A 24255-nucleotide genomic window follows, 5' to 3' on the forward strand; every position below is an offset into this window, starting at 1 on the left:
ACTCATTTCCGGGCTTCCTGTTTGTTCAGGCTGCCGGGGAACATCACAAAATCAGCCAACTGCTCTCAAAACCTCTTTTAACCCTTTGTCACCCAGTGAAGTTGGGAAAAACCCCATCAAAGAGCCACGTGGGTGAAGGATGAAGGACATGGCACAAAGCTGTTGTGCAAAGACTGTGGTAGATGTAAACAAAGCTCTTGCAAGTTTTGAAGTGCAGAGGAGCATTGCATCACTGTGAATAGAGAGTATCCTTGTTTCATCTCTTTGGTTGGTATTTTGGGTCAGTTAGGGAAGGAACTTAGGGAACCTCATGGAACTTATTCACTTTGGTATTTTTCCTTGCATTTTTTTATGTTAGCTTATTTTTTTCCTACTCCCTTAACATTTTCCATTGCTTATTGGCCCAGGACATGACAGACACATGAGGATTTATGAAGAAGATGGCATTACTTAACCATGCTTCAAAAGCTCATGTAATACTCAAAATATTCTTTGCTGTGAATCATTGTGATAAATTAGAATTTGGAAAAAGTATTAGAAAGTTGTGAAAGATATCCTTCTGTCTTTAGCAATTGCTGTTCTGCTGATAAAATACAAGTGAGTTTTTAATTTACTTATAACTGTTGTTCCATAGATTAGTACTAAACTATGGGAAAGTGTGATCTTAACCAAGATTTGAAAGTTAAAGCATTGACAGCACTGGAGTTTGGTGTTTGGACACATAACAAACTGGAAGTTTGTGAGGGCTTTTTTGGTTAGTCATATAAAAGGTTTATTGTCAAATGGCTCACATTAATATTTATTCATAAAATGAGATAAATTTCAGCAGTAATTTTCTGGGGCAAGTTTGTAGTCTGCTTACTGCATGTGTCTTCTTTTTCAAGCAGGGAGTCTTTAAGAAAGTGTCTCAGCATGTTCAGAAATCCTGTTCTACTTCCTTGAGAGATAAAAATGGAAAAAAATGCTTTTTAGTTGGAGTGCCTCTGCAGGTTGTGGAGATGAATAAGAAAGGACAGACTCCTCACTAGTAATGGCCCTTGAGTGATGAGTCCTGGTGAGTGTAAGAAATCTGGGATATCTGTGTCCATTCCTACATTTGCCTGCTGCTGATGGAATTCATGCCACCTTCAGCTCTGTTCAGACTGGTATAAATAAGTAATTTTTCTAGATTTCCTGAAACTAAGCCTCCATCCTCCCAGTGTCACGAGACTTAAGTCAGGCCAGATGTAAGCCCTGCTCTGGCAGAAAGGCTCTTGGTGAGGAAGCTGTTCCTGCTATCAGAAAAGCAATTGTTCTGAGTGGGAGGGTGGGGAGGAGTGTGCTCTGTGTGTGCTCCTGCACCCCACAGATGGTGTGCAGGGTCTCTGAGGTTACAGGGAAATGCTTTCTTTACAAACCTCTCATGCACATATGTCGGTGCCCCTGTGTTCCTGCTGTCATCTGTCCTGGTAGCAGGTAACATTCAGTTCAGGAAATTCTGACTGCAAGTTTAAAAGTGTTGCTGATATGATATTACATATGATATTACAACTCTCTTCAGCTGAAATCACAGAATGTTTTTGTTTTACAGTTCTAACAGGCTTGAGCATGATGATAAGAAAGCAGTACAAATGGATAAAGAAAATTTACAATAAGCATGAAAGTAGTCAAATAGATTTGCACTCTAATATGCTCTGAGTTGGGTCCTCAAAAGAAAAGAGGGAAAAACCCCAGGGTCTTGTGTTCTGGTTTGAGTACCTTTTGGTTTCCTGGTAAGAAAGGGGTAATAATTTCTCCTGTTTCCTTTTAAGATAAAGTACATATTCCACATATTTTTTCTCTCCTGTATTTCCTGTTTATTTTCTCATCCCATGTCTAAGATCAAAATCCACTAACTTATCAGTGGGAGTTAATAAATAACAACAACAACAACAACAACAACAACAACAACAACAACAACAACAACAACAACAACAATAATAATAATAATAATAATAATAATAATAATAATAATAATAGTCAGTGGGAGTTAATAAATCCTTATACTGAAAACCTGAGGAAACGAAGCAACAGAAACTTGGGAACGATTTCCAAGGAAAGGAACAAAAGTGTTTGCTTGCAATGCCAAACCAGATTGTTATTCCTTGAAGTTCCCCAGTATAGGAGGTGGGTCTTTTATCCTGGAGCTGCTGTATGGGCTCAGAGTTCTCACAGGCACCCTTCAGAATTACTGCTGCAGAAATAACAATTCATTGCTCTTGTTGAGAGCCTACATTGTCTTGCAATGTTTTGCCAAAGCCGCTCTCCTGAGCTGAAAGGCTTTTTGGCAGCAGAGTTGGGCTTGGTACTGCAAACATCTGATTCAGCTTATGACAAGGTCAGTATTCCTGGCCCAGGTACTCAGTTTGCATTTATTTTTTTCTGGTTTGCATTTAATTTTTTTTCAAAGGTGTGTTGAGGATTTGGAGGCATAATACAGGAGATTTAGAGTGCTTGATTCCTCAAGTTATGTTTTGGAAATCTAGTAGCCTCCTTTAATTTCAAGGGAAAGCTGTCCAAATGTAGATAAATCACTTGGTTGGTAGATGCTAATGGATGACAATATCTTTATTTCTCTCTATCCAAGCATGCTAGTAGTTGAAGGGTTTCATGAGCAGCATATTAGGTACTGTGTTCTGATATAATGGTCTTAAAAGAAGTTTTTGTCTTTTCCAGCTGGTGATGTATTGTGTGTGTTTTGCAGCTATTGTCATTTGGAACAGACTTCGTCAAATATTTTGCCTCAGTGACTCTTCAGCTAGTTTCAAATCTTACACGAGGATCTGTGTTTTATGGGGAGAAGTTTTTGTGTAATGTGGCTCTTTTTTTCTTCCCACTTTCCTTTTCTTTTTACTACAAACAACATAAATTTATTTGAAAAATTTTTCGATTTTTAGAGTGACTATTTTGTATAGCTGATAATGGCAATTTGTTGTTGTGTACTACAGGTGAAAAAATCACAGTTCACATACTTGTTTACTCTTAAAATAATGTTAAGAGGGTTTAGTCAGACTGTGATAAAGGAGCACATGAAATACTTAAATAACTTGGTTGACTAGATAACATGAGTTGGTATCTTTAAAAGGAAATATTTTTCTTTATAAAGTTTACCTCTTGTTAGTTTTTTTCCTTTTTTAATGTTTGACCTGAGATTGTAGCATTGAAACACAGAATCACTCGGTTTATGTAGAAACATCAGGAATTAATTCAGCAGTTGAATCTGTGCTCAAAGTCAGATTAATTAATGTGATGTAAGACCCCATGAGATCACTCTATGCCCAAGTCAGTCCTCTTTCTCTCATAGATTTTTACTCCCCATGATTGTCTTGGAAGGAATTTTCCTTCTCTTTGTTGTAGATAGCTTATAACAATATCAAAGACAAAGCAGGATTATAAAATTTGCAAAATTTCCTTTCCTTTTTCTTCCCAACACGTGCTCTGAACAGAGAAGTTTCAAAACTTTTCATGTATGTGACTGCTAGAAGTGGGTGTGCATGTGATTCTGAGAGATGGAACAATAACAGATGTTCCCAAAAGCAATAGGTAATTCCATGGCAATTCATCAAGAAAGAACATACAACCTAGGGGAAACCAGGCTTCTTGTAAAGGGAGCATTCTGAACTCCAGGTGTATAAATCAAAGACTTGGTGTATACCAGCCTCTATTTTGGTAGGCCAGGAAATGTAACAAGTTTTCTGCAGAAAGAATCAAATAATGTTGGTCCTGTAAAAGTTCACAGAGTGTTCTTTTCATGTAACAGGAGACTCCCTGATAAGCCTTCTCCTGAGGGAAGGCAAGCATTTCTTCATGTTATAGATTTGATTTCATTTTCAACTGCCTTAGTCTTAAGTCTCTTCAACAATAACATCAGAAAAATTCTTGAAATCTTCCTTGAGTCTTCTGACTCGTAACACAGCCACGCAAAATTCTCTGCTTCTCCAAAACTCAGAAACAAAGGAATGCAAAGGGGAAAGAGGCTGCAGAGCCAGCTTTTCAGTCCTACATCTGCCAAATAAGGCTCAAGCAGATTTGCATCTTAATTCGTTTCTAATGTGTTTGTGGTAGGTACATCGAGACTGAACTCTTTTAAGAGAGGCTTAATGGATGATGTAATGTTTTCTTGTGCTGAGTCCAAAATTTAGAATGACTTTTATAATAATATTAAGCTTATAAATACAAGGTAGATTGCTTAGCAATTGTGTCATGGCAAACAGCAAAAATGTGCCACAGCTGAAGAACAAGATTTTTTTTCTTGTAAAGAACAAGAAAAAAAAAATCTCTTTGTTTCAGGAATTTTGTATATTGGGAATAGGTGCTTGGCTTGCACATGGTGTTCCATATTCCTGTGTCCTTTGAAGCTGTAGGGGGTAGTATTTTTTTCCATCTGCCTTACTTATTTTCATTTGCTCATCCTCTGTCCTCCATGAGTTTGCTCTTGTGTTGGGAGAACAACAGAACTTGGTGAGAGCTCCTTTCTGCCCCGTGTGCAGGCTGCAAGCACACCCAGCAGCAATACTGAATGCCCAATTTATTCAGCAGCAGTGATGGTGTTGGAGGCTGCCAGTGGTCTCTGAACATCTCTGGGCATACCTTAGGTCCCAGATAACTCTGAGCTAGTAACACTCTGTTCAAGTTTGTGACTCAGTGTACAAAGCTGCTTCTTGAAGGCATGGAAATTAAGGGTTGGTTATTTTATCCTTAATGCTCAAGCATTTCCAAGAAGGGAGCAAAACTGAAAATAACAGCAAAGTGGGATGTTGCTTCTACATGCACTTTTGAGCGCTTTCCCCTTCTTCAGTCCTTATTCTCCCATAGAATAGCAGTGTTTTTCCACTTTGGAAATGATTTCTGGAGATTATTCTATGTGGTAGCTTTATTTATGTTTTATCTAACTTAAAAGAGTTTTTAAAAAATCATGTTTGTGTACACTGTTTTTAAAGTAGGAAATATAAGCTAAATCAGGATTAATTTCCATAAGCTAAAACAGGATTAATTTTTCAGATAGAGATTTGTGGACTTGAAGGGGGTTATGCAGTTTGTACAAACCACAGCTTATATCTCTGCTCAGTATCTTGCTTTTTTCAAGTAGAAAGTAGGAATCCTCATTTTTAACTTGCTTTACAGACTTTGTGTGAGAAGGTCAATTCATTTTAGCTTTAAGGAATTTTATTGTCAGTATTTGTACCATGCAAACAACTGTGGAAGGAGTAAAATAATTGATTAAGCCCTAGGTTTGGAATGCCACGCTCAAGCAGAGGTCTGCTGAGACCTTTCTTTTTTGAGTTTGATAAAACTAATAAAATTTAAAAAGAAAAGTATTGTGTGTTTTTTTCCCTGACAAATCTGAGCCTGGCAGTATTGGAACAATATTAAAGATTGTTGTGGAACAATGTTAAAGATGTTGTCAAACTTAAAATAGGACTTCATTTCAGCTTTCAGCATTTGCTGAAGTTCCCCTCTTTTGAAACCTACTCTGTATTCTTCTGAGGCTGCCTTCCAGAGACAGCTGTGTGTGGTTGGTAATAAACTTGGGGGATGAAAGTATCCATTGCATGGGCATCTTTATTTTTTGTGCCATAGATTTAGTGACACTTGGTAAAGTCAGTGCACCACAAATAGTGGACTAAGAAAGAAGAAAAGCAAGGGCATACTCATAGCTGTATCTGTAGTGGCAGGTATTTTCAAGGGGAGTAACTCTGAGATATATAACTGGGTGGTTTTTCTGTTATGAGTCTGATTTCTCAGAGACCAAATATCCTTTTCTGGAGTAAGCCAGTCTTTCATTCTGCTTTTATCAGCTGCATCTCTTTTCGTGCAGCATTTCTGTAGTAGAAGTGGTCATGAGAGGGAGATGATTTAGGGGAGAGAAATAAAATACTGTGTCAGGGCTTAACTTTGTTCTGTCTCTCCCAAAAAATGTCTCTAGTAAACACAGAGCTTGAGATCTGACAGATTTTCTTGAGGGGTTTGTTTTTTTTTTTGAACCTTTGGATGCTCAAGCCCAGACATTATTTGGATGCTTTTTGAACTTTGGTTTGCAAGAACCATCTGCGAGAGAGTCAGAGTCACTGACAGCAGTCTGATACAATCTGCAGTCAGTGGGAGGTTTGGTAGCTAGGTAGGTTTAGGACAGCTCACTATCTTTGAAATATCTTTGAAATATATCTTTGAAGTTAAGTTGCTTTATTACTAAAGATTGATTTAGTCATCACTTCCAGACTGCAGCCAAGTAAGCCCACTGCCGTTGCTGTGTTCTTCAAAACCATCTTTCAATTTCGAGTATCTCCAAGTTCCCTGGAAGGACCTGCTGTCTACAGAGAGAAAGCTTCAGCAGCTTTCAGTTCTCCCTTCCCTGACAGAGGTTTGTGGTCTCCTTGGTGTGGAGGCAGCACTTCCATAAGATGCCAGTGCTCCAGTGCATGATCCCTCCCAAGAGCTCTTCTCTGCTCTTGAACTCGAGTATTTTTGGAAATGTTTGCAGTGTGAACTCAGTGCTTATCCTGATCCGTGTACAAAGTAAGGGGAAATCCAAGGAGGATGCATGGGTGAGAGTAAAGCAAGTTTGGTTTGATGTGTGCTCTGCTTGCTTAGCCATTCCTTGCTTAGCCTTGCTTAGCCAAGGAATCCATGCTTGTATTTATTTTGTATTGCCATTTTTAGTTGCTCCATAAGTAAAACACTGTAATCAACATAGTGGTGCAGAAGTAACAGTGATTTAAAGCTCTCAGCAAATGTGATATTCAGTAATTTTATAGAAAATAACAAATGCATAGTGTTAATTAGATTAAATGTAATAGATTTTATGCTTATCTGCTGAAATATTTTGTGTAAAAATACCTTTTCACATAACTGATCAAGCTTTTCTAAAAAGCTACCAAAAAATAGCAATTCAAGATTCAGAGTAGGAGGTATCTGAAGTAGTTGTTGCTCTAATATCAGTTAATTGGACTGTGAGTCCCAGAATGAGCTGCTGTTTCTTGAACTCTCAGAATTAACTGTAATTTCCAGCATGTAACTAATATAGAATAATGCTTTTAAAATGTGCTCTGGTTCACAGTTATAAAATCAAAGCCACACATTATGAAAATAATTCTGAATGAAATATTGATTCATCCATTGCTGGTTAATTTTGTACCTGAAAAGAGTCCTTGAGAACTGATGGTTCTATAGATAAAATGTCTATTCTCAAAATGCTGCAAACTGGGTTTTGGTGTGTATTCTCTTTTATTCCAGTATTGGTTTTTCTTGCCAAATTGTCTGCTCAGGCTTTTAAGATCTGTGCAATGTCCTGTGGGGTCAGAGCCCTGGTCTCTCTCCGTTGTTTTTAAGGCTAACATGTTTGCTGCTGCTTGTGGTTTTCACTGCTTATTTTATAGCAAATTCTGAGAGGAGGATGGAAACCTCATCCCATTTAAATGGTAACAAAATAAATTCAAGTAAACTAGTCTGGTCTTCAGTTTACACTTTGCTGAGTCAGAGAGGTCCAGTTCCTTCCTTTGATATTGTTCACGCAGTGAGAACAAAGCGAAGGGAAGAGTTCCCTTGCATTGTGCTAAATCTCCTGCAGCAGTCAGAAAAGCTGCCACTGTCTGCACAAAATTCCACAATTTGCTGAGGAGTGAAGGGTTCAGGGGTGTGGAACATCAGCAGAGTGCAGTGTGGCTGCCAGGCTGTGCCTTCTGCTTGCCTGTGGAGTGTTTTAGAGATGTCACTTGCACGCCTGGAGGATCCTGGCTGGCTCAGGAGTGATGGCTCTCAATGCCAGAGCTCAGTGCTCACCTTTGTCCTGAAGTGGAAAAAAATGCCATGAAAGCTTTTTTAAAAATGCTTTCTAAATTACCTGGTAATGTTTCAGGTTTTACTGTGGTGACTGTTCATGAAAAATTTTTTTTTCAAAATGATCTTAGATGAGAATGACAGCAGTTCACGGTTCAGATTTAACCTGATTTTTATTAGTTTTTCACAAAATAAAATTAAAAAAAAAAAAGGGTTAACCAATGATCTTAAAGCAATTTTAACAGTAGAACAACTTTTTCATTTTTTCCCCAGCAATTTCTCAGGAGTGTGGAAAATGCTGCTAAATTGGTTGTGTTCTGAACACAATTCCAAAGATGCATAATGTCTTATTGTTATTTTTTTCCTAAGGACAGTATAAGAAAAACGACCAGATTCCTGAGAATTAGTCACACCTTCATGGCTGAATACCAAGTACTGTTTGAGCCAGATTCTGAGAATGCTGACACTGTCATCCTTTCATCATTACTGCATCCTGCTGCATACCTAAATTCAATAGTTAGCAATTTTATTACCCTGCATATTACATATGTACATTGAATTTTTAAAGAGGGAGCCCTTTTCCTTGATGGAGGAGTGGTTTGGAAAGAGGATAAATTGAAGGCACTTTTAAAGTTGGCTGCTTTGCAGAGAACAAAATTCAAAAGAGAAACTGTGTAGATTCCTGGGGAAAGTTAAAATGCAACATACTTGTCTGAGCCACAAGTAACAGACAGGACAGGGTCAGAGAATCAGGAATGGAAACAGTCCAACCCTCTTGCTCTGGAATATTACACAGACATCACGAACATCTACTGGATTCCACAAAAAGCCTTACTTAAAGGGCTGTTCCAGATGGTAAACAAGGTCATATTTGTGCATTAATCATTTTAATCTCAGTTACTCACAAGGAAAATGCACTAAAAAAGCACTGTACTAAAAAACCAGGGAAGGGGGGCAGAACAAAAGCACTCAAAACCAAACAACCACTGCCCTCCCTTTCTTCCCCTATCTGCACCCCACAAAAACATTCTTCCCCAGTACACAGGTGCCTTTCCCACCTCTGCTGTCCTTAAAGTCTCTGGGGTAAAGGGCCTTGTGCTGTCACTGTGGTCAAGCAAGTCCTTGGGAACTGTTTCTGTATTTTGTAGAAAATCTTAAGGATGCAGTTCCCATTTCAGATCCCTTGCTGAGTTTTTCTCAGATAGGAATGCTTTGAGAGCTTTGAAGCAAAGCTGGGTTTGCTAAGTTTTGGTGGTAGGGTTGTCCAAGGCAGAGAGTTCTGCAAGCTGTGTGGGATAAAGCTGATGGAAATGGTAGGCCAGTCATGGAGGAACAAGGAACAAGAGTATCCAAAACTTAGATCCATTCCTAAGGAAGCCTATCCTGCCTGCCTCCACCCTTGCTACAGCTGACAGATTTTCCATGGCACTTCCCCCAGGTGTGAAATTATTCCTCCTTCTTCTGTAGGCTGCACATGGGAGGATGATGGGTGGTAGACATTTTAAAAACTGGTTGGAAATTGAGGAAAAAAAGTGTACTGAAGGCCAGATAGACCTGCTGCAAGTCCTTTCTCTGCCCTTTCTGGGTGGAATTAGAATTGTAAGCCTCACACTGCAAACCCCAAATGGAAATTGTTTTCTAAGTCAAGTGACAAGGTTGTTCCTGCTTTGCAGGAAGAGATGGGTGCACCATGGCAGATTTAGGAGCAGGACTATCACTGGGCTCCACTAATGCTTCATTACTCCTGGTGGGTTCAGCAGTTCAGGCTGTTGGTATGGCAGCATGCTTAGAACCTGCAAACTGCAGTCTACATCATGGTACAAACATGAGGGCCTAATTGCACAAATGTGTTAAAGAGAGCCTGAACTTTTTAGAATTTGTACTCTAAGTAAAGCCTAATAATAGAAGGTGAAATAGGCACATGGAGGGTGAAGAAAATTTGTTGCTCAGGGTGACCCAGCAAGTCAATAGCAGAGCTCTCAGTAGGATTTCTGAAAGCATTCATATATTGGAGAAATTCAGAGACTCTGAGCTCACTGGTTTGCTTTAAATAAAAAGAACAATGGGAGGTTACTTAATTTGGGTATGTAAAGTACCATTAAAAAAATAAGGAGCTTTTTAATCTCAAAAGGGTACAAGAACTGAGGGCTATCCAGGCAGATTAAAGTGGGCAGGATAGCATATAGTTTCTTTCACATTAAACTGATAAACTGATGAACTCAGTTAGCAAAGGATGTAGCAGATACTTCATCCCTGGATATTGCTCAGAAAAGACTGAAAGCCTTTTTGGAAGACAGGTGTTAGCCTTGCTCTACTTGGTTCAATACAAGAATAAGTGGGCAGCATGCTGTGCCTTCCATTAGCAGAACTGGATGGTTCTCATGCATAAACTAAATTTTAAATGAACAAGAATTATTCAGCTACCTTGAGCCAAGTTCCAGGAGTTCTATCAGGCTGCATGAAATCGAACCTAAGCTCTTGCAAAGAAATTACTCAAATCTGAATAGTGAATGCTCTTGTATTCATAACTGAAATCAAAAAAAAAGGAAAAAAAAAAAACCAGCCAACCCAACCCTACCCCCCCAAATGGGTTTGAAGGCTTTGAATTATAATCTTTTTTTTTTTTTTTTATTTTAAGAACAAAACCGTAAATGACTCTGCACTTCCTGTTTCCTCATGGACTAAAAGAGGAACATCCAAATCCCTACAATACAAGAAAGACTATGTCTCAGAGCTGGGGGTTTTTTTGTTGTTGTTTGTTTGTTTGTTTTTAATTATTAATTTTTGGGTTTTAATTTTTTTTTTCCTAAATCCAGGTAATACTGGAAAACTTTCTGGATATCTGAAAGAGTGAGATTTTAAAGAGGTTTAACAGGCATCGTCTTTTATGCCAAATTCATATCTAACTTGAGAGAACTCCACATGTAATTCTGTTGAAAGCTCTGCAGTAAATGAAGTGAAATGCTAAAGAAAAATGCCACTTAATGCCACATGCACAGGAACAGGTCTTTTTCCTAGGGAGTTTTGAAGATATATCTGTTCCTGGTATGCCACTTCTGGCTGGTGGACTGTGCTGTCTAGCTTTTCAGGAACCATAATAATAGTAGTGGCTATTTTTGCCATTTCCTTTTCTGTAGCCTCTGTACTCAAGATGTTGCATTCTTCTCTATCTGTTTAGTGCAATATAGGTAGCCTGGCAGTGTGTATAAAGCTGCTAAATTTTTTTTTTTACTTGGTTTTCCTTTTTACATTTGAACATGAGTAGAACGAACTATATCAGTGTTCTGTTTAGCTGTTCTTTAAACAAAGTGTTCTCCAGCTGACATCTGAGGAGTTTTGGAGTTGCTCTGGGTTTGTTATGGCTAAAGCTGCAGAGGAAGTCCAAGTGAATCACAGATAATTGTAGTCCTCAGGATAGCCATTTTGTTAAGGGAATTAGCTTCATTAATCTTTCTAATCTGATGATTAAACAGAGGATCAAATAGCCGAGCAACACAAAATCTATGTTGGAAAAAACCCCTCAACATTATGAAATGGTATGTAAAGATCTTATTGTGATACTTTCTAAACACAGGAAAAAAATAGAACCAAATAGAGGATGTCTTAATGATGTTTTCTTACAGAAATTAAATTTTTTAGTTCCTCTGGTAATTTTTTTTTTCAGAAAGGTGCATAAGACAGCATTTGGGGTTACATTTTTCTTTCAAATTCTCGAGGCATTTTTTTTCTCAGTTCTGGGTAGTTGTTCAAGAAACTTGAAAAATATTAAATATTTTGTTCTCTTGTTGAATTTATTTTTTGGGGGGAGATTGCATGGTTGTAAATATCTAACATGACTAATTTTGTGTGCTTTGAACTGCCACATTTACTGGCAAAACGCTTATTTATTACAAGATGTTAGAAATTCCCTTTTCCCTTAGAAAACAGCAATGATCTTTTTGTTTAGATAATGAACTGAGCCTTGAGAGGTGCATCCAGATCCCACAATGTTACAGACATCCTTAAACCTGCCCTGGGGCTCCTGCCTGTGCTCAGTGTGGGAAAGGATGAACTTACCTGCACAGTTTGTGTCATCCTGCTTGCACTTGTGTGTGCCACAGAGTGTGAGGACAAAACAAAGGCTTTCATTCTAAGCTGAGATAGATACTAAAACAAAAAAATAAGAGCAAAGATAGTTTTGCAAGAAGCTTGTATTTTATTTTCTTTAATTCTGTTTTCTGCTTTCAAATTTCTGTAGAACTTACCTTGAGCAAAGTCTCTGAATCAATGCAATTCTTGACAGGCTGTAAGTAGGAGAGATGCTTCCAGCAAGGGAGCTTTTGTTTAAATACTTGATGCCAATTCTGTACAACCATTGTGGTTTGCATATCATGAAGTGTTTGTTTATTATAATGTCAGTGTTTGTTGTAAAGAAACTCAAGCTACAGATACATATGTGAAAGGACATGGAGAATATTTGTGTAGAACATACTTTTTTCTTCCATCTTCATAACCCAGCAGAAGAACATTGATTTGTAATTTTTGAAGCTTGTGTATTCATGCTTTCATCTTTGTGTTTGGTGGAGGAATTTTTTTTGTAATTGGGAAACAAATATTTTCATGATATTTTTGCCATCTCCTTTCCTTTCTAACCCAAATTTAGATCATTCTATAAGGTACTAATCCCTTTTTGCTTTTCAGTTTCTTTCCTTGAAAATAGAGGTGTATCTGTAGTGAACCTGAATGGAAAAGTTGGAGACACATTTTTTAAAATTGCATTTAAGTTACTAAAATTATCAAGTGCAAGGATAACTGAACAGAGACATTTTATGATAAAAATGACAAGCTTTCAACTCCCTGGATGAATAATAAGACCTCTTAAGTCAGTCAGTATTGTTTTGTTTTCTTGATCTAAAAACTTTTTTAAACTTCTGTATTACTTTTTAATAGCTTACCCCTTATGTTTGGGGTAAAGCTGTCTTCTGACATAGCAGGAAAGTAATTTTATAGTTACTTTAGCTTAGCTTTGTTCTTGAAATATCATTTTACTTTCTTCTGTTTCCTCATGACAACTTCATGCCACTTCTGAGCTGTATATATCATTTTTGTCTCTGCGTGTTCCTGTGTCTCCTTCCCTACATCCTTTATTCTTCTCATTCACGTGTGGTTTTTAATAGAAGACATTTCAAACCCTGTGTTCTTTTATCTCTGCAGCTTTCTTTAGTTCTGCACTCTTGAAGTAGTTCATTGTTTCTTGCCTAGTGGTGGTCCACAGAGCTGCCCCACTTAGGCACTGCCTCGGAGCAGTTTGACCATCTGGGTAGGTCAGAGTCCAGCCCTGTGACCTTCTTCTTTGGCTTTGGGTGCCAAGGTGAGCCTTGAAACAAAAAAATCAAGTCAATCCCTGTGTGTGGTGACACAGTGCTGACCAGTTGATCACCAGCCAAATTTCATGAAAGGTGCACTAAGGTAAACTGCAAAGGAGGTCAGGGATTTTGTCATGTTAAATGTCCAGTTTTGCACAGATAGAGGAGGAGTTTGGATGCTGGGGAATTTTCAGGAAAGTCCTTATAGTTTTTAGAGGCATTTTTAAAAAATAATATATTTTTCATTTTCTGGGAAATTGAAGGAAAGAATTTAGTCTCCTTCATAGGCAGTTTCTGAGATCATAGGCACCTCTGGGCACACCCCAAGAACTATCCTAATTGCATATTCTGTAGTTTCAGCCACTTTAGTTGAGGGTTGTGGAGAGAAGGAATCTCACTCACATCTGTATCAAATTGGCAAGAGAGAGGAGTTTTATTTCTCTCTGCTGATGCACTCTGGATTGCAGCTGATGCTGCTGGTGCTGCACATCAACAAGCTACTTAAAAGTTCCAGCAAGTGTCACTGAAGTACAGTTTGTCCATTTGCAGCATATTGATTCAAGCTGTTTACTTCCTAATGGAGGATTAATTTCTGTTGTGAATGCAAATGGAGAGTACATTTAATGTTCTTGCTTTCCAGATAAGAAAGACCCTGCTCCTTTCTTCCTGGGGAGCTGAACTGAATTCACACCCATAAACAGCAGCGGTTGTTTTAATGTTCTGGGGTTTTTAATTGAAACAAAACCTAGATGTGAGTTTTGTTGCTAGCTGAAACAGAGCCAGCCCAGCTCTACTTACAAGTGAGCCTGAGCTAGAGCTGAACTGAAGTGGATTCAACTACCTGCTGCATTCTTGGCTCGTTGAAGACTGTAAGTTCATTTGGACTTCTCTCAAAAGTTCCTGACAGGTATTGCACAGTAGTGTTTGAGAGGCTGGGAATGTGAACCTCTTGTGGAAAGGGCCTGAGAAGTGAATACTGAAGTGTCTGCCTAGTTTGGGCTGAGGTTTCATGTAATCTCTATTTATTTTCTAATATCTGGGAAGATCTTGGCTCTAAGGCAGATGAAAGCTTTACTCAAACCAGGTTTCATCGGTGTTCCTGACCTTTGGTTTGATATACAGTTGATTTATAGGCAAGTTCCAGAGTTGTCTAATTTTATGGGTTTTGGATTTTTTTTTGGTTGTGGTGAGTTTTTTTTGTGTTTGTTTGGTTGTTTGTTTGGATTTTTTGGATGTTGTTGGGGCCGTTTTTTGTTTTGGTTTGGTTTTTAGTTTTTCAGGAGAAAAACTGAAGGGCAACTTAACATAATCTAATACCCCCATTTCCTAGGACTTATTTATTTCCTGTCTTTGAAGATTATTTTATCTTGTTTAGGAAGAATTTTAATTAATACCTAATACACAAAAAATGAATATGTTGCACTGAATTCTTGGATCTGCCAGCTGTTCGTTTTCCTGATTTGAGATCTGAAAATCAGCACAGTTATTTCCTTTATTCTTTGTACAGAAATGCTTTGTGGATATTGCCTACTCTACAGTACCTTGAGTTCCCAGAGTACATGTGGCAGGAGGAGAGTGCAAGTAAGGAGTGTTTTGACAATAAAGAGAAGAAATATATCTTTACAGGAAATATGTAATATGGCTTTGGTATCTTAATCTGTAAGTCTTCAGGCAGAAATTCTTCCTTAAAGGACATAAGGAACTGTGGGAATTACTTAAGGAATTAAGGAAAAAAAGTATGCAGTCCATCCAAACAGTTTTATGAGGCCAGGAAAAACTACCAGTCAATCCATGTACTTGCTTTTGTACAGACACATATTTCATGATGGTTGTGCAAGGCATTGAAAAGTTGTCTACTCAGAGGAACTATTATTGCAATTTAGGAGAAACTCCAAATATCTGGTCAAAGCAATTTAGGAGAAACTCCAAATACCACCATGTTTAGGTGATTCCTGAGACCGAACAAATGTACCACCTGTGAGTTTGGCTTTGGCATATGAGCAAGTGGTTGTTTGAAATTGTACTGTGATAAGATTATTTGATAGCTTTTATCAGTTTTTAACATGTAGTAATTGCCTAACCGCTGTGTGCTGGCAGCCCTGACACCCTGCTCCATGTTCTGTTGCTGGCTGTAAGGTAACTTCCCTTCTGGTTGCAGTTCTGTAGCATGACTTTAAAAAATGCCCTTAAGCCAAGACAATGAGCATGTTTTAAATACTTTGTGACAGTTAATTATTTCCCTGTGGTTTGGAGAGTGCCACTGCACCAGTGCATTAAGAAACTCGTTTTGAAAAGCGCTGTGATGAAATTACAGGTCAGGTCTTGCCACACAATGCAGTTCCCCCACACAATGCAATTCCCTCTTTCTTAAATCAAATAACCATCTGTTTGGGAAAGTGCTTTTGCTCTGAAGAGTTTCTTTTCTTTCTTGAAATACATATAGCAGATGTTTCAAGAGAATGGCTTTATGCAGGCTTTTGTTCAGTAGGTGGTTTGACTGTCTGTTCTCTCAAAAAGTCTATCTGGGCGTTGCTCAGCCAAACCAAACTTGTACCCATTATACCTCACGTTGTCTCTGGGCTTGTGTGAGTTCTTTGCACATTATCTTCCTTACCATTGCTCAGATAATGCCACCTCCATTTCTAGTGTCGATACAGTTTTAGTACAGTGAAAAAATACTACAGAACTTTGGCTTATCCCCCTGTCTTCATGAGGCTTAATAATGTAACACATTTCCATCATCAGAATAACTGCACTGGGTTAAATAAAGCAACAAGTAGCACACACTTGTGTCTGGGACACTCATGCTATTGAGTTTCCATTGACCTGTTCATTTGCAGGTCAGGATATTCCATATCATGGAATAGTTAGTCTAGGCAGCCTCATCTCTTAAGGTCATTGGCTTATTTTTCTGCTCATGTAGAGATTTTTCTCTCATTGATTTATTTCCCTTTGTCATGAATTGTGATTGTAGGTGTTTAGAAACCCTAACCAGTTTGCCATATAACTCTTAAATACTGAAAGAATAGGTAATATCTTGTACACACTGTCCACCTTCTGAAGCTTTCAAAGAAGTGAAGATAATCTCTTCCTTGCTTCTGGTCATGGAGTCAGACACTTGGTTTCATGCAGTGACCCTGCTGGGGTCATGCTGCTCGATGCCTTTGCAGTTGTTTGTATTGCTCTGCTGTCTGTTCCATGTAAATAGAGCCAACTGTCCAGGTTCACTTTCTGGGTTCTACCAGAAAATGAGCCCTGAACACCCCAGGCTCAGCACCGTGGTGTGTAAATGTTGTTGGTCCTTCCCATGCAGAAAAATGAGCGTGTTACTTCTGACAGTGCAGATGTGCTTGTGCTCAAACACACGTGCATGGGTCCCTGTGCATTCAAAAAGCTTCTTCTTTGGCGTCTGGAAGGCCTTGGGCACCACAGATCATGAAAGACCCAGGTCATACCACATGTGATTCGGGACAGCACAGCTAAAGATCACTATATGCTTTATCAAGTAATGGAAGGATTCTTGGTTTAGAATTGGTTTCTGAGTACTGTGGGTTATTTCAGCTGAATCTTGTTTCTCCCTGGCTGCTGCTGTTCTGTATTATGTCAGCCCATGTGTCTGGCACTGAAAAATGTTTGATGTTTTCTGTAGGTCATGCAAGATGTTTGATGTTTCTTTGTTGACTTTTGAGTATGAGTAAATAATTGATAGAATCCCCTGTGGCCAGAATTTCTGAACCTTTATGTATATCACTGTGGTCAATTACAATGTGTCAAGCTGTGTTACGTTTCTCTCTAATTATAATAATCAAATATGTAATGCTCATAATGAAAGGCAGATTTGTGAACATTGTAGCAGTGCACTGGCTCCAAATTTTCCTGCTGCCTTTGCCAGAAGAGCAAGAGGCTGGTGGGGTGAAAAACATCATGGAGGTACATGGAGATTCTAAGGAAGTTTTCTCAGTATGTTTTCTGGGTAATTTCTTTTGAAAGTCAACTTTACTCATGTAATTAATGATGTAATGTGTAAAATTCCTAATTTTCAGATACAATTAGTGATAACATTTGCTCAGCTACTTTGCTGACCTTATGGAACTTATTGCAAACCTGTTCATTTCAGATGAGCTTGATAGGGATTCAGGTGTAAATGCTGGGACAAGTTTGCAAGTTTAATCATAGATCTGGCTGCTCCTTTGGTCAAGAGTTTGCTTCCATTACAATAATCATGGTGAGTTTGAAAGGTTTTTAATTATTTGGGCTGCAGTCATTTTGGCTATATTGAAAAGTATCACTGTTAAGGTTTTATTTTCTATTAAATAAGTTAAAATAGGTACTCTATTAGCTGTTTAAATTGAAGCACAAAAATCTTGTGGCTAAAGAGAAAAAGACCAGCACAGACTTTCCAGTCCTTTTCTATTAGATTATAACTGTTCTGATTTTTGTATGCATTTTCATGGATATAATATTTACCAAAATTGGTAAATACCTCTAAAAACAGCACACAGGGGAACCAGCCCCCTTCAGCCTTTGCTGCTATCAGCACTTTAGGCCCAATCTCTTCACTTCTTCTTTTAAAAAGTGTGTTCAACGAGCAACTCTGTTATGCTACACTCAGGAAGGGTTAAACCAGACTGACTTCCCAGGTCTGACATGAATCAAATAACCATCTGCAGTGACAGATCATGTGCTTGGAGGGTTATGCCTTAAGCTACCCAAATATCAGATAATCCTAGAACATCACAAGAAGAGGTGCAAATCAGGTTTTATGATTTATTTCTTTTTGTGGCTTATACAGTCCATTTAGGTTTTTACTGTTGCCAAAATCCTCAACAGCTTTAGGTTGGAAGGGGTTCTGCTGTGTTTCACATACTCTCTAGCTAAGGGAGATCAGAGTAAAACTTACTCAACCTCTCTGCTTTTAGGTATTTCAAATTTTGCATCTGTCCACTCATTTTTTATTTCAGATCTGGATTTATGTCAATGACTGTCCTTAAATTTCTCTTGAGACAAGTTGGCTTTTAAATGAGTACAGTGCACCAGATCTCAGGTGATGTCCTTGTGTTGGAACACAGGTGGCTGATGGATTCTGTTGTGATCAAGGGAAACCCTGTGGCAGGGGGCACTGAGCCACTCCAGCCAGTGGTTTGTCATTTGCTTACAACAGGTCTCAGTTTGTGCCACAGAGCATACAAAATCTGTGCTGATGCTGTCAAATGGGATGGAAAGAACACCCCCAGATGCTGATGGAATTATTCAGGCTGTACAAAAAATCTTATTCATATTCAAATATGAAGCATCAGTGCTACACAAGCAATTCCAGAGCATATTCTAATCTTCCTCATTCTTTTTAAGATTAGAGAGAGTGTTTGGTTTCCGTAGAAAATCTTGATTTAAGAGAATTGCCTCCAAGTTTTATGTGTTTAGGGCTGGGAAATAATGTCTTATATCTGAGAGGAGGAAAATAGTGAACTTCTAGCTGAGTTTAGGGCTCAGTTTTTCTGAACACTAAGGAGTTAAAAACTTGCAAAAGCAAACCTGGAGGAAAAGCTGGGCCATTTTCACAATCTTCTGCATAGTTTGATTAAATTTTGCATTACTCCAGATTACTGAAGATTTATGATCCATTGAAAATGCTGCAGAGAAATATTTCAGCATACTTTGTTTGGTATTGTTTTTACTGATGAGTATTATCTGAATGAAAAAGAAAAGAAATTGCATCCTAGATATGTACCCATTAAGGCTGTCTAAAAAAAGAGGGGGAAAAAAGAGTTCTTGGTAGTGTTTGATACTGCTGGGAGACAGGATTGCTGGACAAAGTGAAGCCTAACTGAGGAATGGTCCAGTGGGCAGTCTGGGCCTCCAGAGACCAGAGTTCAGTTCTTATTTAACCATAGGCTTCTTGTATTACTTGCCAGAAAGTCATTTAGTCTAGCTTGTGCCTTTGGGAGTATCCCATTTTGCATATGGGGAGCTGTCTCAGAAGGGTGTTGAAAATAAAATCCATTAATGACTGTGAAACTATATAAATGCCTTCAATATGCTGGAGCTTGGCCTTGGTTTCAACATGCTTTTTTTCCTCTGAAAGGATGTCTGGTTTTATGGATGGTTGCCTTTTATTCCCTAAAACAGGCCACTACTAGGTTCTATTCAGGCCTGGAGTTTTTGATTATCAGTGCTCCTTTCCAGCAAAAATTGCACTCATCTCAGTATGCTGCCACAGCTGTTATTTGAGCAATATAGAAGTTGTTTAAATTACCTTTTTAATGAATGTTACTTGCACATGCTAAAACTGTATTTCAACAAGAGTCACAGCAATAGCATGGGTCAGTAAGAGGGTAAAATGTTTTGGTGATCAAAGATTTTGCTCAGTCACAGTTGTTGCATGTTGCATCTTTTGCTGCATGTGGCAAATGTGAAGGCACATATTTTGCAATGTGTTTTGCTTACTGCAAAGCTGCTCTTGTATCCACTCCTCTGTCCCATCCCTGATTTGCATATTTTCCTGTTTCCTTTTGAACAGCAATGTCTTTTTAGATGTCACCTCATAAGTTCTCTCTGCACTGCTGCATTCAGAGAGAAGTATTTTTAGTCAGAGAGAAGGGCCAGAATCAGAATTGCTGTGATCAGACTATTTCCATTGCTTCCAAGGATGCCTGTTCTATTCAGCTGAATTTGGCCAGTCCTTTTTGTTTCTGGTTACATGTGTCTGAGGGCATTTCACATGTGATAGCTTTCATAGCATTCAGTGAAAAATGCATGGGAACTTTAGATTTTGCTGTCTGCATCTTTTGGTACTTATTCATAAAATGACATTGTGGAATCTAAGCACAGCTTAATGCACAGATTGAAAAGAAAAACATGCATATTCTAGTAGTCTGTTTTGGAGGTATTATGCCATTAGGTTTCTAGGCATTAAATTAGACATTTTTAATGAATAATTAAGGTTGAATTGGTCCTTTTTTCCTCCATTTGGCTTGGTACATGAGAGACCTGAGAAGAAAAGGGTTCCTATAAGTCTGGGGGAATTCTGCTTTTCTTGGGGTGTTGATTTCATATGTAGGGTCAGCTGAGACAGCTGAGCTGCTGACTCCTGGCAAAAATACTAATTATGACTGATAAGACTGCCAGTGTCACTGAAATGAAATGTGGGTATTTCATAAATCTGAAAATGAGAATATGTCCATGTCATTCTTACTGGCATTTGAACATATGAAGACTGAAACATGCTTTCCTTGTAAAAGACTTTCTCTCATAAATAGTTCATTTTTCTTAGAGCATCAGCAAAATTTCCTATTCAAAATCACTAAGCATCATTCGTAATAAAATGTAAATTGAAACAGTCCACTTGCTGGGTAATGGAAACTTGGTTTCAGGCCTCCAGTCTTTTTCCTGAGCTCCTTCCAATGCTGTTTGTAATTAAAGGGGCAGAGCAGAGGGTTTGTGATGGTGGCCAGTAACTTGTCCAGATGCCTGATTCTCCTGTGGGGATGATGTTGGGGGTTTGTGTGTGTGTGTGCACACTGGGATTCGAACTGCATAAAGTGTTTTACTGAGAGCTTAAGCAAACAGTGTACAGTGCTGATACAAACAGAGCATTAGATGTGTCTGTCTTTAATACAGCCATCTGTTGAGTGCTATAGCAGTTTTTCAAAAGCCTCCCTCAGCATAGACATCAAAGTCTATTCATGCACCTGTGCTTCTGATCTTCTAATATTTTTCTTATTTAAAACTGGCAAAGGGAGAGGAGCAGTATTTCAAGATCAGCAGCTTTATTTAAAACAAAACACAAAAAGCCAATAACTCCCCAAAAACTCCCTCACAAAACTCATGCTGCCAATTCAGGAATTGTTAAAAATGTCTTTTTTGGATATTCAATACTATTATTTATAAAAAACCAGACACCCACACTTTCATTTTCCTCTCCTCTGAGCAACCCCTGGCCTTGCTAGCATTATTTCCTGCCTGGTCTATTTACAATACAGCTGCTGAGATCATTTTCTTGATCTCTTGGTCCAATGACATCAGCAGGACCTGTGAACCCTTCTCCCAGCCCTCGCTTGAAGGACAGTGCTCAGTGGAAGGAGGAGTTTGCATCATCCTGGTGCCTTCAGCAACCATGTCTTGAAAGAGAGGGAAAAGCCTCTCCTGTACAGCCCTCTCAGGTGATGAGGGAAGCCTGGAGACAAAGCAGGTGGCTTTGTCCACTTGGACATCGGCTGGCAGAGCCTGGCATGGCTGGGGTGCTCTGGTGTCCCCTTATTTGCTCACCAGTTTGTGAAGGGTGACAGGTTGGTCTCCTGTTATTGGTGTGAACTCCTGCTTCTATTCTACCTCCTGCTGGCCTCTGCTGGACCTGGTGTCCCTTGGAGCAGGAGAGGGTCAGCTCAGTGTCACCTGCTGGCACGGGGGAGGCACGGCCACCTTCTCCTGCTTTGGGAGAGGAGGCTGGGATGAGCAGGCTGAGGCTGTTCCCAGCCACAGCCTCGGTGTGCAGGTCCCTCAGAGCAGCAGAAGAGTTGGGCAAGTCCTGGGGTTTCAGCTGGGAGAGCAGAGCACTCATCCCTGCCTGGGTCTGGCCCTGGCCTGCCCCATCCCAGCCATGCTGGGGCTGCCTGGTGCCTCCCTGACCTCCTGTGCTCCTGTCTGCAGGGGTGGGACACAGGACAGGTCCTGTGCTCCTGTCTGCAGGGGTGGGACACAGGACAGGTCCTGGGCTCCTGTCTGCAGGGGTGGGACACAGGACAGGTCCTGTGCTCCTGTCTGCAGGGGTGGGACACAGGACAGGTCCTGTGCTCCTGTCTGCAGGGGTGGGACACAGGACAGGTCCTGTGCTCCTGTCTGCAGGGGTGGGACACAGGACAGGTCCTGGGCTCCTGTCTGCAGGGGTGGGACACAGGACAGGTCCTGGCACACAAGGTCCCTTGCAATCTTACCTGTGTGGTTTTCCTACTCAAACAGGTTGAAAACACAGTATGAACACCCAGAACATCAGGTCACTCAGGCTATGAAACCTTGTGAGAGCAGCTGCTATGTTACAGCAGAAGCTACTGATTACATAATGCTTTAGTTACAGTTTGAGTTTTCAGAGATGTGTGGCAGCAAAAATAGTTTTTAATTTGTTGTGTACCATTAAGATACTCAAATCCAGCAATATTTAGGTTTGCTGATGAAACTTGTGATGAGATACAGGAAGATCTGTAATGAGCTCTTCATTGTCATGCCTGAACTGGAGCTTGTTCTCATAGCCTGTGAAATCTTGGGAGTACAGCAGCTTGATACTGAGCACCTGTATTTCGTGCTGAGTGAAAGTGATCTCCTCATGGGTAAAGACTCCTTAAAATCCACCAGAATGGTGCAGAAATAAACAAATTTTGTGTTTCAGAAGAAGAGGATAAAGCATGAATTTCTTTCTCCCAGTGGGGAGACAAAAGGAGCATTATAACCCCGTGTTAACCAGCTGTGTCAGCTGTGTGTGTTCATGTCCCTGTTCTGTGACCAGAGCTGGTCTGTCTTGCTGTCACAGTGTTCTTTTCCACATTTGTATACCTGGGCTCAGTATAAAGAGCAGTAAAAAAAGTTGTGCAATTTTGGTGGCACTTTTCGACTGTCTTGAAAATAGTGGTGCAAATGTATGTCAGAACTGTACATTAAATATTTGAAATGTAAAGTTCACTGAGCTCAAACTTTCCAAGGGTGCACACTTCTTTTTTATTCCAGTGAAGGTGCAGGGTCCTCAACACCTCTTTGCAAAAGGAGGCTCTATTGGTGCAGGATGTGTCCTGCCTACACCTTGACTTTGTGAGGCTTGGAAAATTCTTGTTTCCTGCATGTGCAGTCACTTGCTTTGGGAGCCATTCTAAGTCTGATTTTGTTTTTTCTTTTTCTCTTCTTGATTACAGATTGACTTGGAGCCAGAAGGGAGAGTGTATGTCATCATAGACCTTTCAGGATCATCAGGTGAAGGTAGGGACTTCCCATGTTTTATCTTACTCTTTCATGAATGGAATCTCCAAGGGTCTCTGCAATGAAATTATTAGAAGAGATGTGTGCTGATATCCTCAAATCTGTATGAGCTCAAGTTAAAATGAGCACATCTTGTTCTCTGCCTTTGAGTCAGTAAGCAAGTTGCATTTCATCTTACCCTGTTAATCACTGATGGTAACAGTACCAGCTAAAATGGCCACAATGAAATTATCATATTTAGTAGTACTAATTTCCAGAGAAAACTTCCAGATTCCTTAGTTTTTGGAAGAATACTAACCATTATGTAGGTAGAAAGGCTAAGATGTAAAAAGAGGGATAGGAGTTCATTTGCTTTTTAAAATATTCTAATATTTGGTATTTTTCCATTTCGAGTAAAGTAATGACCAGAATGTTGTCATTATATGAGATGTTTTCATTTTTATGAAACAACAGTTACATGTTGGAAAATGACCCAAATATGGAAGAGAAATATTTACTACATTCTTAAGAAAAATTCTAAAAATAATTATCTGCTGCTTACTTTAAGCAGAGTCAAGTGATATATGGTAGGAATAAGATAATTTATGAAGAAGCAAATCTGTGTGTTTTAGTCATGCACTTGGTGACAGCCTGATCTGCCAAAATGGCCTTGATGATTGATTATCTTCAATTATGTCCAGCAATCAGCTTTGATCAGCTTCCCCCAGCAGCTCATGGAGTTCACTGAAATGAGGTTATTGTCAGTTCACAGTACATAAAGAAGATTCACATGAACCTTGACAGCAGCTGAAACCAAAAATGCTCTGAAATGAAATTATTTTGCCTGGCACAGTGGAGAAACAGTGGAAGAGCATGTTTATCTTTCTGTTCTTTGTACTGAACTGCTGCACTCTGACCAGCTACTAGCAGTAGCTTGCACAAACACATATTGCTATAAATCCTGAATGTTAAAAACAAACTTTATCTTATAGCCTCTTTTTGTACCTACATAAAATGTGCTCTGCCATTTTTTTTTCTTCCTGTAAATTGAAGAAAATATCAATTAAATAGTAGTTTCCACATTTATTTCTGACTGGCACGACAGTGACCACCTGAAATGTGGTTAAAAGCATTGATGTGATTTTGTCACAGGGCAGGTAGATGTTCTTCCAGTCTT

General features: G+C 39.2%; 1 protein-coding gene across 1 annotated transcript in view; it reads left to right on the plus strand.

The window, feature by feature from the left end:
* The window catches only part of PRKCE (protein kinase C epsilon), a 282377-nt gene that overhangs the window by 74625 nt on the left and 183497 nt on the right, over positions 1–24255 (plus strand). Inside the window, exon 2 of the mRNA XM_009091270.4 lies at positions 23036–23099. Coding sequence (XP_009089518.1) covers positions 23036–23099 — 64 coding nt within the window. The remainder of the gene's footprint in view (positions 1–23035; positions 23100–24255) is intronic.

The sequence above is a fragment of the Serinus canaria genome, chromosome 3 (assembly GCF_022539315.1).
Source record: "Serinus canaria isolate serCan28SL12 chromosome 3, serCan2020, whole genome shotgun sequence".
NCBI classification, from domain to species: domain Eukaryota; kingdom Metazoa; phylum Chordata; class Aves; order Passeriformes; family Fringillidae; genus Serinus; species Serinus canaria.